Source organism: Neofelis nebulosa, chromosome 9 (assembly GCF_028018385.1).
Source record: "Neofelis nebulosa isolate mNeoNeb1 chromosome 9, mNeoNeb1.pri, whole genome shotgun sequence".
NCBI classification, from domain to species: Eukaryota; Metazoa; Chordata; class Mammalia; order Carnivora; family Felidae; genus Neofelis; species Neofelis nebulosa.
Genome location: NC_080790.1, coordinates 96,847,005 through 96,863,966, shown reverse-complemented (window position 1 = coordinate 96,863,966; position 16,962 = coordinate 96,847,005). Strand labels below are relative to the sequence as shown.

General features: G+C 47.9%; 1 protein-coding gene across 4 annotated transcripts in view; it reads left to right on the top strand.

Moving 5' to 3' along the window:
• The first annotated feature begins 33 nt into the window (after positions 1-33).
• Positions 34-16,962, top strand: part of RIN2 (Ras and Rab interactor 2) — a 224,515-nt gene continuing 207,586 nt past the window's right edge. For 3 of the 4 annotated variants that reach the window (XM_058684763.1, XM_058684765.1, XM_058684764.1), the window contains exon 1: positions 416-521. Coding sequence is in view for 1 of the 4 variants with exons in the window: in XM_058684762.1 (XP_058540745.1) it covers positions 339-521 (183 nt within the window). In the remaining 3 variants the exon portion in view is untranslated. Of the gene's footprint in view, positions 522-16,962 lie in introns of all 4 variants that reach the window. The other variant, XM_058684762.1, reaches the window with a different exon arrangement.

Genomic DNA, 16,962 nt, shown 5'->3' with positions numbered 1-16,962 from the left:
CAAAGAAAGGAGACAGAGAAGAATATCCGAGAACAGAACTCCGGTCCTCCCCGGGGAGTGCAGAGGAGCAGGGCGGGGGCGCCGAGGCGCGTCGGGAGCTGATCCAGCCAAGTTTGCTCCGGGTTAGATCAACTTTCTCGGTCTCGGCTCGCCTGGTTGCAGCTAGGGTTCCAGGTCACCCGCAGGCGCCTAGACTGCAAGTCCCGAGGGGCGGAGGGTGCGCTGCACGAGGGGAGGGGGCGGCCGGACCCGGGGTCGCGCAGGCGCCGTCCTCGCCCCCTCATCTCACCCCCGCCCCGTCCGTTCCTCGGGCGCCGGAGGGTGACTGGGGGAGGGGGATGGCTAGCGCCGGAGCCGTGGGAGGGCCGGAGGCAGACACAAAGCCTGCCCCTCCCCTCCGCTCCCTACTCCTCTTCCTCCTCCACCTCCCGCTCCGCCCCAGTGGGGAAACCCGCCCCGCGCTAGTCCGCGGGCCACCGCTCGCCCCCGCCTCCGAGACCTGCGGGGAGGGCCTGCGCGAGGTAAGGGGCGGTGGCCGCGGAGACCCCACCCCCGGTGTCCGCACCCAGCACCCGGGGAGGCTCCGGGGTGCCGGCGGGGGCTGTGCGGGGTTCGAGGCCCTGGGTGCTGCTGCTCGCACTGTCTTCCCCTCCGCAGGGGACCTGGGGGTAGAGAGAGAGAGCGAGTGTCCTCGAGGGGTTGTGGGAACGGGTGGGGGAGGAGGTGCTAGGGAGTGGGACGCCGGGACCCGGGTAGGGTGACCTTCCGGCGCCCTGAGGCGACTGCAGGTCCAGTCGGTGTCTTTGAGTATCCTTAGCCGACCTCTGCGGGGGTGGGGTGAGGGACAGCCGGAGGGTGCGGGCGCGGTGGCTCCAGGTGCCGTGTGTGTGAGTGCTCGCGTAAGGAGGCGGGGGGGGGGGGGCACCTTTGTTGAGTTCTACCTTCCGGGCCGCCTACGGGGTGTCAAGTGCGCCTGGTGCCTGGGAGCGCGGGCGGGACTGGGGGTCGCACAGCCCGGGTGCCCAGCGCAGCTCCAGTCTATGCGCCCATTCCGTGCACCGGCAGACGCCCCCTTCCGAGGCTTCCTCCTCCGGGGGCACAAGACCCCGTGGGAGGGTCCGTGAGTCTGGCCCCGGGGCGCTGGGCTGTCGCGCTGATTGATGGCTGCGCTGCGGGAGGAGGAGGAGCCCGGGGTTCCTGCCGGGAAGGGACGGGGCCACTTTCCCACCCTCAGGCCTCTCCGCCCCCTTCTGGGCTCGGCCTCCACCCTTGGCCTGGGTTTCCACCCGCGCAGCGTCCGCCCACCCGGCACCGGGCGCCCCTGCATGGTCGGGGGACAACAGCGTTTGCAGAATTCTGCTTTAAAGCCTGTGATTTGTTGCCAAGAAATACAGGGCAAGACCCGGCCCCCTGGGCCCTAAGAGGCGCCTTTCTTCTCGAAGATCTCGAATCCTTTGGGTTTTCTTAATTGAGCAGAGGAGGCTGCATACCGTAGAGCCGCACTTTGTTGCAGGCCTGAGGGTTTCGGGCACATTGGGGGTTCTTAGTAACGTGCTGTCATCAATAAGGAAACCTCAGAGCACTCTCCTACCGACAGGACTTTGTAAATAGTGAGCAAAAATAAACACTGGCAGTACTCCGTAATTAAGATATTTTAAGGCAGTGTTTTAAAAAATAAAGTTTAATATAAAAAAATCAACGATGAACAAAATACCAACATTTAACATAAAGACAGCTTTTGTTAGGCCCCTGCATTATTGTGCAATGGGAACAGTGGTTTCCAGTCACTCTCAGTTTGTTCGGTCCCCACCTGGAGGTTTATGAGGGTTGACAGTGGCCTGCAACAGATTAGGCAATGCTGGCTTTATATATAGTCTTTTTTTTTTTTTTTTTTTTTTTTTTTTTTTTTACGGTGGAGCTTTTATTAACTTTTTACCCAGCTCAAATATGGGGGGATATTTTGATAGGTGTATAGAGAAGTGTGCATTTTCCTTTTGGCCTCAGCTTCCAGTGTGTCTCTAGAGAACCCTTGCATTCCCTGTGCTGGGGTACTGGGGTAGTTCTATAGAGGGCGTCAGGGGTCAGGTGGGGCCTGGGACAGTGAGGGGTCCTTGCATCTGGGTCTAGAGAAGAAGGCTGGTGGTTGACAGGAGTTAGGAGGTTTACAGACTCTGCTCTCAGTAGTTGGAGACTGAGGACATGAGAGCAAAGCAACCAGGACCTCTTTTGTCTGGCCACTTTCTGCAGGTAGAGAAGGTTAGCTAGGTAGAGAAGGAGACCTAAAATGACCCACACCTGCTGCCCTTGCAGGGGTGGATGGGAGGAGCTTGACTCCCTCTGGGGCTCTGGGATGTGCTTGTTCACTAGAGCTTCCCAGCAGCCCTTCTGTCCTCACTTGAGGCCTTTCCTCCCCTTCACCAAAGTCAAGGGCTACTACCTACTTCAAAGAGGAGTTCGGTTCTCCAGAATCAACCTCTTTACAGGACTGAATCTACTTCCTCTGCATGGAGGAGACTGAGAAATCATTTCTATGTGCAGGGGCGTGCAGCCCTGGGAGGCCAGCCTTAATGGGACCCATTCTTCACATACTCCCCAGGCTATGTCATCTTGGTATTATGTCCCACTCCCCTCCGCCCCCCCCCCCCCCCCCCCCGCAATGTATGTCCAGCCCTCCTAATGGTCTTTCACAGTTCTGGTGGTTTCAGCTGGGAAGGTTCCCCTGACATCCCTCCTCCTTTCCCTGATGAGACGTCAGGGCCACCACAGGTGTGGACTCCACTTGCCCACTGTCTGTGAACAAAATCAAAAGCCAGATCATAGCTCTTCCTGCCTCACCTCCAACACCAGGGACAGGACATTGAAAAGAATGAACAAAAGTATCCCTTGGTATATCCTTAGTAGATAGATGTATATCCTTAGCAGATAATCATTATTTTTATAGCACTTTGCAAAATGCTTTTACAGATAATACCTCAGTTGTTTTTCACTAAAGTACTGTTAATTCCACTTGGTAAGTGAGAAACAGAGGCCTGGAGAGGTCAAAGCACCAAAGCTGGGACCAGAGCTCCAGGCTCAATACACATCTTCCTGAACCACAGCTGAGTTGCTAGAGGTGTCTGTGCTCAGAGGTACACCCCGGGCAGTGTCTGTCTGCAGCAGAATTTAACCAAGTTGTGTTTTAGGGTGCAACTTTACTAAAGAAAAAATTACTAAAGAGTTATAGTGGTAGAACACATTAGGACAAATGCCAATGTTAAACAGGGTTTCCTCTGTAGGACTTTTTAGTGCCTTTATTATTATAACGTGCGCTGGGTCTCTTTAGGGTAATGCCATAATATGGACTGTTTGCCAACTTCATTTGGCCACAGAACACTCTTTCTCATGAAGCATCTTTAGTATCCAGTGTTCTAAGGAGTCCGCTTTGGGGATTGTTTAGTTCACCCAAATGTTTTTTTAGTTCACCTCTGACATCTGGGCAGTTTCCAAGGACCATTAGTGCTTAGGACAGCAAAAAATCTAAATTCTGGACATTAAAAAGGCACAGTAATCCCCCGTTGTAAATTGTTGGTTTGCAGCTGCTGTGGGCCAGACTAACAGGAGTCCATTCTCCAGGGCTTGGTCAGATTTGAGGGAACCAAAGGAGTCGAGTAAACAATGCAAACAGGCTCTAGGGAGCATATCTTCATGCAGATGTCAACCAGCCTTCCCTGAGCGTGCCTCCCATGCGGCTGTGTATGTGGGATGGCAAGGTAGGGGTTCTTGGGCTGGCACACATCTTGTTTGATCACCTCCACTGAGTGAGAAGGTGCACCCCGGAGGTTTCAGTTGTCTCCCTGGGAGCTGGCAGTGTGGATTCTGTAGTGGGTCAAGGGCTACATTTACTCCTGAAAAGGTAGCTACTGGATCTGGAACAAAGGGCTGCTGATGGCAGGGGCCACTTCACAGGCATCCATTGTTTGAAATCTGGTGTTTTTAAGAAAGAGTTTGACAGCATCCAACTATTCTGCGCTTTTTTCACAGATGGGTAACCCTGGCTGTTCAGCCTCTTTTGCATTTAAGACAGGAGATCAATGGGGGAAGCCAGGGTTTGAATTTCAGAGTTTGAGAGGACTCTGGCAGGCTAGTGGAGGAGCCTTGGGAAAGGTGATACTGACATCAGAGGGGGCGTGGCCACAAGCAGACCGTAACTTCTGCCTACTCGCATTTCTGGGTCTCCAGTGCTGAGGGAATTTATCTCCAGATTTTTTTCGGAGATTTTTCCAAAGCATGGAAAGGAAGTAGTCTCTGGGATTTGAATGCAATAGGACGGTATCACAGAAGTCAAGGAAACTAGTGTTTTGAGAAAAATGGACCTATCAGGTGTGTGCGTGCGTGTATGTGTGTGTGTGTGTGTGTGTGTGTGTGTGTATTCACTCCTGCATTTGTGGCCAAGGAAGAAAGTGGGAGGGAAATAGTGTGATTTTTTTTAAATTTTTAATATTTTGAACTTAAAAGTGTTGCAGAGGAAGAACTTCCTCTGGCCTTCAAGGTCCTTCTAAGGACTTGAATCGAATAAATGGGATTCTTGTGAGCCAGATTAACAGGAAAAAATCAAATTTAATGACATACGGGGAATCCACACAGACGTGGGATTCCAAGGACAGTCAGGCAACATGAGGATAAGGAGAGGGTTAGGGGTCTGAGGTTGCCCTATTATGCAGATAAGTTTCTTAGGTACAGAGACATCTCTGGTAGTAGCTCTCTTCCTGGTACGGACAGGCAGTTGAGGGAGAGGTAAAGAGCTTTTCCTCGAATCTGCTGGGTTTGATTGCTTTGAAGTCAAAATAATCTTCATGCCATGAAGATGGCATCTTGGCCCATCTTAGGGTGGGCTGCCCTTGGCCCCTACAAAAGTTCTGGATGTTACCAAGATAGAAATTTTCAATAAGCAACTGGAAACAAGGTGTCATTGGGGCACACTGGGGACTGAAAACAGGGAAGCTGTTTTACACAGGGAGAGACCACAGGCCAAGCAGGAAGGGGTCAAAGCAGAACCAGGAAGCCCACATCCAGGAGCAGAGATGGAGATTGTGAAGCCAGACACAGGGAAGGAAGAGGAAGAACCGATGAGCGGATAGTCCAGAGTTTTCAACCTGCTAGTTTGTGGCCAGCGTCTGTTGTGATTCAGGGCCCAGGCTATCCCATGTCATTAAGTATTTTTAATATTCTTTTTTCAATGTTTATTTATTTTTGAGAGAGCACTAGCAGGGTGTGAGCAGAGGGAGAGGGAGACACAGAATCCGAAACAGGCTCCAGGCTCTGAGTTGTCAGGACAGAGCCCGACATGGGGCTCGATCCCATGAACCTTGAGATCATGACCTGAGCCGAAGTTGGATGCTTAACCGACTGAGCCACTCAGGGCCCCTGTATTTTACAATTTTTAATGAATTAACTATTTTAATTGAGTAGGATAACATAGTAAATGAAATAAACAAACACTTTGGTTTTCACATATATGATAGCATGTTCTAGGTCAGGAATACTAAATACAAAAATCAAAACACTTAACTAGTTTAAATAGGAAGCTAAATAAACTTTATTTGCTTTATAAGACATTTTTTTCTTTATTATGAAATCACCAGAGGTGTTTTTTATTTTTTTTCTCAAATAGCTAATGTCCAACTGCATTTAACTGTGCTTTGATTACAAAAATACTTCTTAAAAATGAATCAAGACAGGGGCACCTGAGTGGCTCAGTCGTTTAAGCTTCTGACTTCAACTCAGGTCATGATCTCATGGTCCGTGAGTTCAAGCCCCTTGTCAGGCTCTGTGCTGACAACTCAGAGCCGGGAGGGAGCCTGCTTCGGATTCTGTGTTTCCCTCTCTCTCTGTTCCTCTTCTGCTCATGCTCTGTCTCTCAAAAATAAATAAATATTTTAAAAAATGAATCAAGACAGATATTTCTCCTTTGTGGTAAGCAAAAGGCACCTTCATGGGTCGGGTTGCACAGGAACTTTTGAGTCCCCAGAAATGAGCCAAGATCCCACACTGGCAGGCCGGGCTGAAACCAGCAGCGGTGTCTTGGAAGGCACGGGGTTTGTCACTCGGACACATGGCGCCAGCGTGAGGTGGCATCCAAACAATACCCCTCATCTCACTATCCAGACTTTTCTTGTCTAAGTGCTGAGTGTTCATGACTTTTTTTTTGTCCTACAAACACTTCAGCCTTTTGTAGAGTCAAATGCTTGTACTTTTCCTTTGGATTTCCTTAACGGTTCTTGTGCCTGGGAAGCCCTTCTGCATCCTCAAACAACTAACCATTTATGTTTCCTTCTAACTTTGATGGTGTCCATTTTACAGATTTAAAGAGAATCAGCTTAACTCTTAGTTTACCGAGCATCGTTTGGTGAATAGATCAACCTCTCCCCAGCTCTGTAATCTGTACTGTTTGGCAGAAAAGTCCTACTCTATCTGCCATACTTTCATCTTTCTTTTTTTTTTTTTTTCCAAATTCTTTTGGTTATGCTATTATATCTTCCAATCAAATTTCATTCTGTGGGGTTTGTCTGGAATTGCATTAAGCCGGGACACTGATACATTAAGACTTGATGAAAATTTTTGATCTTCCTCTAGTAAATTACAAATTGAATGCAACCCGCAGGCCTCGGTTATGCATATTCAGGCCACTCTGGTGTCTGGTTTCTGTGCTGCTGAGAGGTGTGGAATCCTGGCTGACTTCAGGGACTTCAGAGTTCCTTTGAGATCTGAGATCTGACTGGTGCAGATGCAGGTGTGTCTGTGTAATTGCTGGTCCTTCGGGCCCCCCAGCTTAGCAGGGGGTGCTTACAGATGCTGCTGAGGACAGGGCAGTGTGGTCAGTGCTTGATTCCGGAGACAGACTTGTGCTGAATTTGAACCCAAAAACTCCTAATTAAAGTGCTTTATTATTTTCCCATGCAGTTTTTCCCCCTGGCAGTTTAGGGATCTGAATGGGAACTAAGACAGAGGCCCTGTCTTTTTAAAGAAGATGTTTTCTTTTTTATTAGGCCTTCTCTTTATTAATCAAACACACAGGTGGTGGGGGTGTATTTCAGAGGCTTCTCTGGATCAACACCCTGAAGGAAGGAGACTCCACCCCCAACAGTTTAGTGGCTTCTCAGAAAAGGAGCGGAAGGAGGGAGGGAGGAGTAGAGGGAGGGGCCAATGAGATGAGCAGACAGGAAGGCCCCCCCACCCAGGTTGATGAAGATATCCATGTAGGGTTCTTTTCTCAAAGCTTCTACCCCTTGGTATGGTGAGGTCTGATGTATGAAGTGGCAGTCATATTCCACAGCAACCTGTCCCTCCCTTTTCCTGGCCATCTGTCCTTGGGGCCTCCTACCCATTCTCTCTGCATTCCTGTCCTGACACATACTTAACACGTACTTGGCATTACACATAGTTTTCCCGTGGGCCTGTCTCATACCCCAATTATGCCTAATATTTTTAGCTAATGTCTTTCCCTAAACAGTGTACAGGGTGACCTTAGGCCATAATGTATTGTAAAGGATATAGATAGTCTACATTGTAATGTTGGCTTGAGCCAGCCCCTTCTCTTACACTGAATTTTCACAGGACTCTGGTACCTACTAGGGGTGGAGTCATATCAAAGAGCAGGGGTGAGGACAGGGCACAGTGACCTCTTTCTATTCAAGCGTGCTATTGGTTGCATATAGAAGGGGCACTTTATCTTGTCCCAGGCATCAGAAAGGGATTCACAGTGGAAGGGATTAGCTCTGAAAGGTGGATTATTTGGTGGACGACTAGTAATCATTGGGTTTCAGATAGAGGAATGTCAGGTGCAAAGAATGAGAATCAGTGTATGGGACCTGTGGAGGACAGTGTCATGTCCTAAAGATCAGACTGGAGAGATGGGGAGAGTCTGGGAGGGAAACCTATCATCCATTGCCCTGGCAGCACAGTCCTGTCACAAAGCCATGCTCAGGCTCTGTGGGGGATTGTGCCTTATTTCTGATTTAAGGAGAATCTCATCCTCCTTTGTCTACCAGGAAATAAGGGGAGGTCTTCACAGGAAAGTTCTGGAGACTGGCTAGGGCCCACCAGAGTGGCTAGAACAGAGGCCAGCCAACTGGAGTAGTTCTCCCCCTGCGTGGGTCAGCTTTTGGCCAAGGGCCGCCCCCAGCACTTCTGGTGTCTCTGCGTGCAGGCACAGCAGGTCCTGTCAGCCTGAAGCCCTCCTCCCACAGAGACAGGTGCTGGCCTAGGCCAGGAAAATGGTAGAGGAGTCTGAGGGGAGATGGGCAGACCACTGGCAGCATCTGCCTGGGTCTGGGGAATGCTTGTTCTCAGCCTCACAGAAGCCGGCAGGGCAGATGGTCAGGAAGAATTAGCCCCCCTTCATTTCTCACTAACCCTCTGCCAGGGTTAGATCAAGAGTTCCTCACTAACCCTCTGCCAGGAGGGTTATGCCTTCATGCCTGTGAGCAGTCACCCTGGCCCCCCAAAGACCATCCCAGATGTTTCCCAACAGTGTTATTTCCCACAGTTTTACCGCAGACATTTATGCCTTCAGACCTTATTGGAAGCATTCATGGTAATCACAGGATGCTTGTAACTGTGTAAATGTCCTTCTTGGACATAGTTAGCTCTTTGTTTCTATAATCGATCATTGGCTCTTGGTTCCTTGAAGACTGATGAGGTGTAGAATGGAGGACACCGAGAACCATGGGTCGAGGAGACGAGAACATCTGAAGGAGAATTTCTTAATCATGTCAGGTAATGGCAGTGTATACCCCTGACTGTCCAGGCCAGTTATTTGTCAAATTCTTCCTCTATAAATACATATAAGCATCTGAGAGCATATGCACCTCTTGCCTCCATCATTTCTGCCCCATAACCACCATCATCCCCTCCTCCTGTTTCTGGTGGGTGCAGGGCCCCCCCCAATGGAAGCACAAGACGGTGGGACATGTGATTTGTTTCAAACTAGCCAATCACAGGCAGCCTCACAGAGGGAGTAAGCTGTTACCAGGGGGTTGCAATCTAACATGTGGATCCCACCAGTGATGTCCCACCAGTAAGAACTCTATGCATCTGCTCTTCTGAGCATACAACACCTGGAATAATGGTTGAGACAGAGAAATCAGAATAACAGGCAGGACCATGTGGAATTTGATGAGATTTTAAGCATTGTGTTTCAAGATCTCAAGAGAGATACCTTGACAAAGTCTGATTTGGATGACTGATATGAGGTAGAAATCAATCTCTTTTGGTTTTTTCTTTTTTTTAAGTGTATTTATTTAGTTTGAGAGAGAGAGAGCTTGAGTGGAGAAGGTAGAGAGAGATGAACAGAGAAAATCCCAAGCAGGCTCCACACCCAGTGCAGAGCCCGACTGGGGCAAGATCGCACGACCATGAGATCTTGACCTAGAGCCAGTTGCTTAACTGACTGAGCCACCCAGGTGTCCCTCTTTTAGTTTCTCTAAGACATTTTTCATTTAGTGTAAGAATCAAGAAACCATTAAAATTGTAATTGCAAGAGGAAAAATATGATCAGCTATAAGAAGGAAAGAAAATGAATGGCACAAAAGTGTAACATTGTCGTGGCTCTTTTACCATGAATCCATTTAAACTTGTGGCTTTTAGTTCGTCTTTAGTATGGAGGGATTCTTTTTTTTTTTTAAGTTTTTTTTTCTTAACATTTTTTTATTATTGAGAGACAGAGAGACAGAGCATGAGCATGGGAGGGGCAGAGAGAGGAGGAGACACAGAATCTGAAGCAGGCTCCAGGCTCTGAGCTGTCCGCACAGAGCCCAACGTGGGACTCGAACTCACAAACTGCGAGATCATGACCTGAGCCGAAGTTGGACACTCAACCGACTGAGCCATCCAGGTGCCCCAGTATGGAGGGATTCTTAACACATCCCATGAAAGACTATATAGTGAAGTTGTGAAAGGCTTTTAGGGAAAGCTATATTCAATTCTTCCAGAGAGGAAAGGGGTCTGGTGTAAGAACCAAGACTTCAGGAGTGCCTGAGTAGCTCAGTCGGTTGAGCATCTGACTCTTGGTTTTGGCTTAGGTTATGATCTCATGGCTGTGAGATCAAGCCCTGAATTAGGCTGTGTTCTGGGTGTGGAGCCTGCTTGGGATTCTGTCTCTCCCTTTCCCTCTGCCTCTCGAAAGAAAGAAAAGAAGGAAAGAAGGAAAGAAAGAAAGAAAGAAAGAAAGAAAGAAAGAAAGAAAGAAAGAAAGAAAGAAAGAAAGAAAGAAAGAAAGAAAGAAAGAAAGGAAGGAAAAGAGAGAAAGAAAGAAAGAAAAGAAAACATAACCAAAACACATAAGACTTCATAGCTCTTAAGAATTATGATGCTTTTCTAAAATAAATATCATTCTAGAAATAGAAATAATAACTGATGAACATAGCAGAATAGTTGTTGAAGGTTGATTGAACTGAAAGTACCTTACAATGGGATGGTGAAGTATTATTTAATTCAACAAAACTGCCTTTGAGAGAAATTTCCTTTTGATGAATGCTGGGAAAAGTGACCAAAATACGATACCATTTGACCTCAGATTTTTTACACACCATACCAAAGCCCAACACAGACACAAGGAGAGTGCTCTCTGACTCATAAAGCATTTTATGATAAGCCATTCAACAGAAAACCTCTGCAAATGAACATTGGTGAAGGAACACAATTTGCCTTGCCCTCAGTCTTGAGGAGGAATTAGGAAATCTTGTTTTTCTTGTAGAGTTGCTTTGGCTCAGCCACTACCATGCTCTACAATTCACCAACCATGCACCCTGGTCACTGTCCCTCTGCCTCATGTCTACATCTGCCTCCTTTCCAGTGGGGATTCCATGGTTTGGGAGTAGAACCCTTCCTTTGCATAACTGTCTTGCCTGCCTCTCTCAAGTGACTCCCCTGACTAAACTCAACCCTGAGCCACACCTTCCCTAGTCTGTGCCTGCACCAGGCAGGTGGATGTGGATGTGGGTGCTCCATTTTTATTAACTCATCCATTCTCTTGCTCTGATCAGTCTTTGACAAACTTAAAAATAAAAAAAAAAAATCACATCCATATATACAGGAATGAAATAAAGATTGGGGAACTAACACTGTGATGTTTCCCTTTTTCTCTGATCCTGTCCTATTTCATTTACTTAAAATGTGCCAAGGGCAACCTTCAAAATCAATTTCACAACCTATTAATAGGTTTTGAAAAAATATGTCTTGGATTATTATTTTACTCAGATTCCTCCCTTCTCAAACCTCCCACACCCTCCTCACTCTCAGTTGATGATTTTACTTCTTATTTCACTGAGAAACTAGAATTAATCAGAACTTCCATCACTCCCAGCTTAAAACTGCCACCAGACCTGTACCTGTGCCCACATGCGCTACCCCACCTCTGCCACAAAGCATAAAACATTTGTGCTCCTCTAGGGGGTCCACCCCCTGCTTGTACAGTAGATTTCAACTTCTCTCACATTCTCAAGAACATTACTCCAGCAGTGTGGGGGATAAGCTTAGGAATCCCCCAGGCTTACACCAATGGGTTAACAAGGCATAAAGAAATGCAAAGTCATAAAATGCTTACATCCAAGTTTGGGTAAACCAGATTGGCACCCCAAGAATAAGGAGGCACAAAGGTGCCAGGAATAGGGAGGTGCAAAGGCACCCCAAAATAGAGAGGGCATACAGAACCCCCAGAATAGAGAGGGAGAGGCAAAGGCCTAAAGTAGGAACGGGCGCAAAGGTGCCCAATACATAGGTATATGAAATAAACAAGATTAGATATTCAGGGGGGAAGCACCCCCAATTTAGTACTACAGCAGAAAAGCTGTTTTCACAGAAGGATAGGGCCAGGCTAGGTAAACTGGTAAATTGGACTATGGACTGCCCAGAGTGGAGATGGTTAACAAAAGAAAAGTTGCCTTATTAACCCTGAGGTTATTCCCTCTCTCTGTCTTATCCCCTAGGCTAGCAAAGATAAACAGGCATGGCGCCTCCTGTCTGCCATTGACAAGCATCTACCCATCTGCCTGGCACCAGGATTTTGTTTTATATTGACCTAAAGCCCAAACACTGTATATCTTCAAAATCCCCCTTTTCCTTCATGTCCCCAAGTTAATGTTCCTAGTTTCTTTGTCTCTTTGTACATGCCCATCACATTTGTAAGCCTTCTGATCTGAATAAATATGGGGCAAGGACCCTTACTCAGGGCTCTTGTCTTTTCCTGGACATTAACCATCTCTTGCTTTCAATCCCGAATCCTCTCTTTTGCTGGCCAAAAGAGAACTTTAGACTTAGAATCTATGACACAGCAATCACCCCCTCTCTGTCCTGGATCACCAAGTCTCCCCCTTCCCCTGTCTTGGGTGATTTCCATCCAGGCACAAGCATTCTGCCCATCTTTGGAGAACCTACCTTCATCCCACATCCACTACCAGCTCCTGCCTCCACAACTTGGCCCTACAATAGGGCCTTGCATTCTTTCCTACATTCACTCCGTCAAGACATTGCCCACTGAACTGATCTTGTCAAGGTCCCCCATGACCTCCATGTTGGCAGATCCAATGATCAATTTTTCTTCCCCATCTCCTTCGATTTTCCAGCAGCATTTGACACAGGTACCTGTCCTTCCTTCTTACAAATACTTGACTATGAAGACCACATCTTCTCTTGCTTCTCCTATTTCATTGGGGTCTCCTTCTTGGCCTCCTTTGCTAGCCTCTTCTCATTTCCTCGATCCCTAAACATCAGAGTGCCTGGCTCTGTCCCTAGGCCTCTTCTCTTCCCTACTGATACCTGTGCTAGATGACCTCATCCAGTCCCACTGCTTTAAGTACCTGCTGTGTGCAGAAGGTCTCCCCTGAATGGCAGTCTCTGCTGCATATCCAGTGGCCTTCTTGATATCTCTACTTGGTGGTCTCATAGCAATCACAAACTGAACATGTCTCAGACAGGCTCCTTGTCCTGCTCCGCATCGTGTCCCCATCAGGAAATGGCACTATTCTTCCAGGTTTTCATGCTCAGCACCTTGGACTGCCTCAACCCCCCGCCAACACCCCACATCCAGTCCATTGGCAGTGCTGTCAGTCCTGCCTTCAAAATAGATGCCTATCTGACCACCTCTCACCATCCCACTCCTGCCACCTCCAGGTCCCTGTCATCTCCCATCTGGAGTCTTGCAGTGTCCACCTAACTGATCTCTTGCTTTGTTCTTGCCTCCTGTCCATGTTTTGTTAGCAAGTTCACAGCCATCAGGACATTTCCTTTCCCTCCAATTTCCATCTCATTCAGAGTAAAATCCACAGTTTTCTTCACAACCTGCCAGTCCCCCTGAGCCAGGGGCTCTCCTTACCACACTCACCTGTCTGCCTCTCACCGGTCCAGCCACACCAGTATCCTTGCTTTAGTAAATAGGCCTAAACCCTCCTGTGCCTCCACACTGGCTCTTCCTTGGCTTAGAAAGCTCCTTCCACATACCCACATGACCCTCCCTTCCTTTCCTTCTGGTCTCCCCCGAAATGTCCTGAGAGAAGCTGGTCCTGACCACCCCCTATAAAATAGCAAACCTCAGTCCCACCCTCCTGACCCACTGCATCTACATTCCCTGCCTTATTTTTCATCAAGCTTTTATTTTTGCCTGATATAAATGAGGAAATTCAGATTTTGTCTGTTTTGTTCCATGTTGCCTCCCCAATACCTGGAGTAGCGCTGGCATATAAATACTTATTAATAAATATTTGTTGAATGCAACATTTAAGGAGAGAGATGCCTGAAGGCGGGGGCAGCGTGGCTAAAGAGGCCAAAATCTCCCTTTGGGCTAAAAATAAAAGTGTGCCTTGTTCTGAGGGAGCCTTCACAAGTGCCAGTGGGACACGTTTCATACTCAGGTACACCATGCAAGGCCCCAGGGTGCACGCCGAAGAATCAGGATGGAAATGGGTTATGAAAGTCCTTCCTCTTTATCCTTTTCTCCAAACCCCAGGAAAAATTCTTCAAGGGAGCTTTTTTTTTTTTTTTTTTTTTTAAGTACCTGTCGTATTCAAATTAAGTCTGAGACAAATTTGAAAATTTAAATGCAACCCACGTCTGACGGATGGCACTGGGGGACAGTAATGCTCTGAAGCTAGTAAAGAAGCTAGACTCCTGAGAGTCCCTTAACTTCTGAAGAGAAATTGCTCTTGCAAATTCTGGTGACAGATTTTTCAGCCCATGTGCATGGCTGGTGGAGCAAGGCAGGACCAGCTACATAATTTGTGGGCTCAGTGCAAATGAAAATGGGAGCCCCTTGTTTAAAAATTAATAATGGGGTGCCAGGGTGGCTCATTCGGTTGAGCATCTGACTCTTGGTTTCAGCTCAAGTCATGATCTCTCTGTTCTGTTCATGGGATCGAGCCCTGCATCAGGCTCTGTGCTGGTGGTGTGGAGCCTGCTTGGGATTCTCTCTCCCTCTCTCTGTCTCTCTCTGCCCCTACCCTGCTCACATGCTCTCTCTCTCTCTCTCTCTCTCTCTCTCTCTCTTTATCTCTCTCTCAAAAAAAAATTATTAATAATTTCAAGGTGGTGTCAGCAGAGCATTAAACTAAGGGTGGAGCTCTTGTGAACGCAGGGCCCATGTGGCTACATGGGTCATGTACCTTAGAGCCAGCCCTGGAGCCATGCAGAGCTCATGTTGCATGAGTCATAAGCTTCCACTGACAGGGGGTCCAAGGTCCCTGTTAATAATCACATCAGCTGAGGGTGCCAAGTGCCCCACATGTGGCAGCCCTGTGCTCAGTTCACACTTGTTGACCTCCTATCAGAATCTTAACAAGCCTGTGAGGTGATCACCTCATGCATCATACCCTGGTATCCATGAAATATTCTAATTTTTCCTCTTTTCTTCATATTGTAGAAACTGAGGCACAGACAGGTTAAGTAACTAATCTGTGGTCACAAAGCATGAAGTGGAAGAGCCACAGTTCAAGCTAGGTCTATCAAATACCAGGATCTAAGCTCTTAGCAGCTACCCTATGATATCTTTCTAGGTATCCCCATGCAGAAATATGAACGTGTATTAGTTTCCTAGGGCTGCCCTAACAAAGTGCCACAAACTGAGTGGCTTGGAACAACAGAAATTAATTGCCTCATAGTTCTGGAGGCCAGAAGTGGAAAGCTAGGTGTCTGCAGGGCCAAGCTCCCTCTGAAGGCACCAGGGAAGAAACTGTTCCTTCCTTGCCTCTCCTAGCTACTGGTGGCCTCGGGCATTGCTTGGCCTGTAGACCTAGGACTCCAGTCTCTGATCCTCACAGGGCCTTCCCCCTACATGTCTTCAGGTTGCTTTCCCCACCCACATGTCTCTGTCTAGATTTCCCCTTTTAGATAAAAGGGTCACATTGGAATTGTGAGCAAATGCACACAAAATTCCTAATGATACGGTGATTATGATCACAGTGACTGTAAAAAATAATGTCACGGGGTGGGTAAAAATAAACTAATAAAATATATTCTATAATAATGAATATAATTAAAAAGGAAGACATCTAGCTTTATGTAAAACTCACAGTCATGCCCTTGCTTTCTGCTGAACAGCAAGCACCAGTCTCCATGGCCTTGGGGGTTCCTTCATTCTAACCCTAGGTTCTGTCTGTGGAATAACTCCTCTCACACACAGGCAGGGGTTGGAGACCTTCACAGGTTCCCTCTGTTTTTTCACAGAGAATTGGTAAAGACAAAGCTTGAGTTCTTGAACTCAGGTTCTATAATGCATCTAAGCCAACTCAAGTGTCAGTTCTCCCTTCCTGAGCCCAGCACCCAGCACAGTTCACCGAAGCAGGAAGGGGAGCCTGGGGGTCCCTTGAGAGGACAGGGCCATAGGGCAACACATGGTGCTCTGCGGAACCAGCCCTGACTTCTGTTTCCAAAGGAAGTCAGATAGGAATGTGGGCTGGGCACATTGTATTTTTCTTGGAGCAGCAAGTGATAAAAGCAGTATTTTTGCAACTAGAGAAGAAGTGAGGCATCTAGAGCCATGGATTGCAGAAGATGGGAGAGGAATATTCAGTCAAGAAGAGTTGTGATTCCCACCTTGTCTTCTGCCTCTGTGGCATGTGAAGGAATTGAAAATGCCTCCAGAAAATCATTTTATTTTATTTTTACCCACTCCATGACGTTATTTTTTTACAGTGACTGTGATCGCAATCATGGTAACATTAGGAATTTTGAGGTTCTATTACTCATCTCCGAAATACTGTCCTCTGGCCTCTAGCACACCCCAGGCCAGCAGGGGGCAAAGCTGTGGTTCATTTAGCACCCCCCCTCCAGAGGCCCCAGCACCTCCCAGGGCCAACAGGAGGTCACTGAAACCAGCTGAAGAGGCTGAATGGACAGAGCTTCTCCAAATCAATGGTCAGGAACCACCCACTCAGCCTGCCCATGTTTTTAAGCCGTCAGCGACCATGCTTGGCATTCACCCACTCCTGAGAGGGTGCTCAGGGCTCTGTGCCCTGGCACAACAGAGCAGGAGACAGGACATTCCTGTCAGGCACTCTGGCCGTGCACTTAACAATTTACTGCTGAACATGCCCATTCTGATTGTGTGCCTTGGTCACAATTCCCGGATACGTGATCAGTCTCTTTACACCCTGTTACGGGTTGAATGATGCCCCCCTCCCACCCCACTGAAAAGACCTATGGGAGTCCTAATCCCCAGTACTGCAGATGTGCCCATATTTGGAAATGGGGTCTGTGCAGATTCAGTCAAGAGGATGAAGTCATGAGGGGGGTCTCTCATCCGATGACTGCTGTTCTTATAAAAAGGGGTAATCTGGGGGCACCTGGGTGGCTTCGTAGGTTAAGCATCTGACTTCAGCTCAGGTCATGATCTCATGGTTCATGGGTTCGAGCCCCACATTAGGCTCTGTGCTGACAGCTCAAAGCCTAGAGCCTGCTTCAGATTCTGTGTCTCCTTCCCTCTCTGCCTCTCCCCTG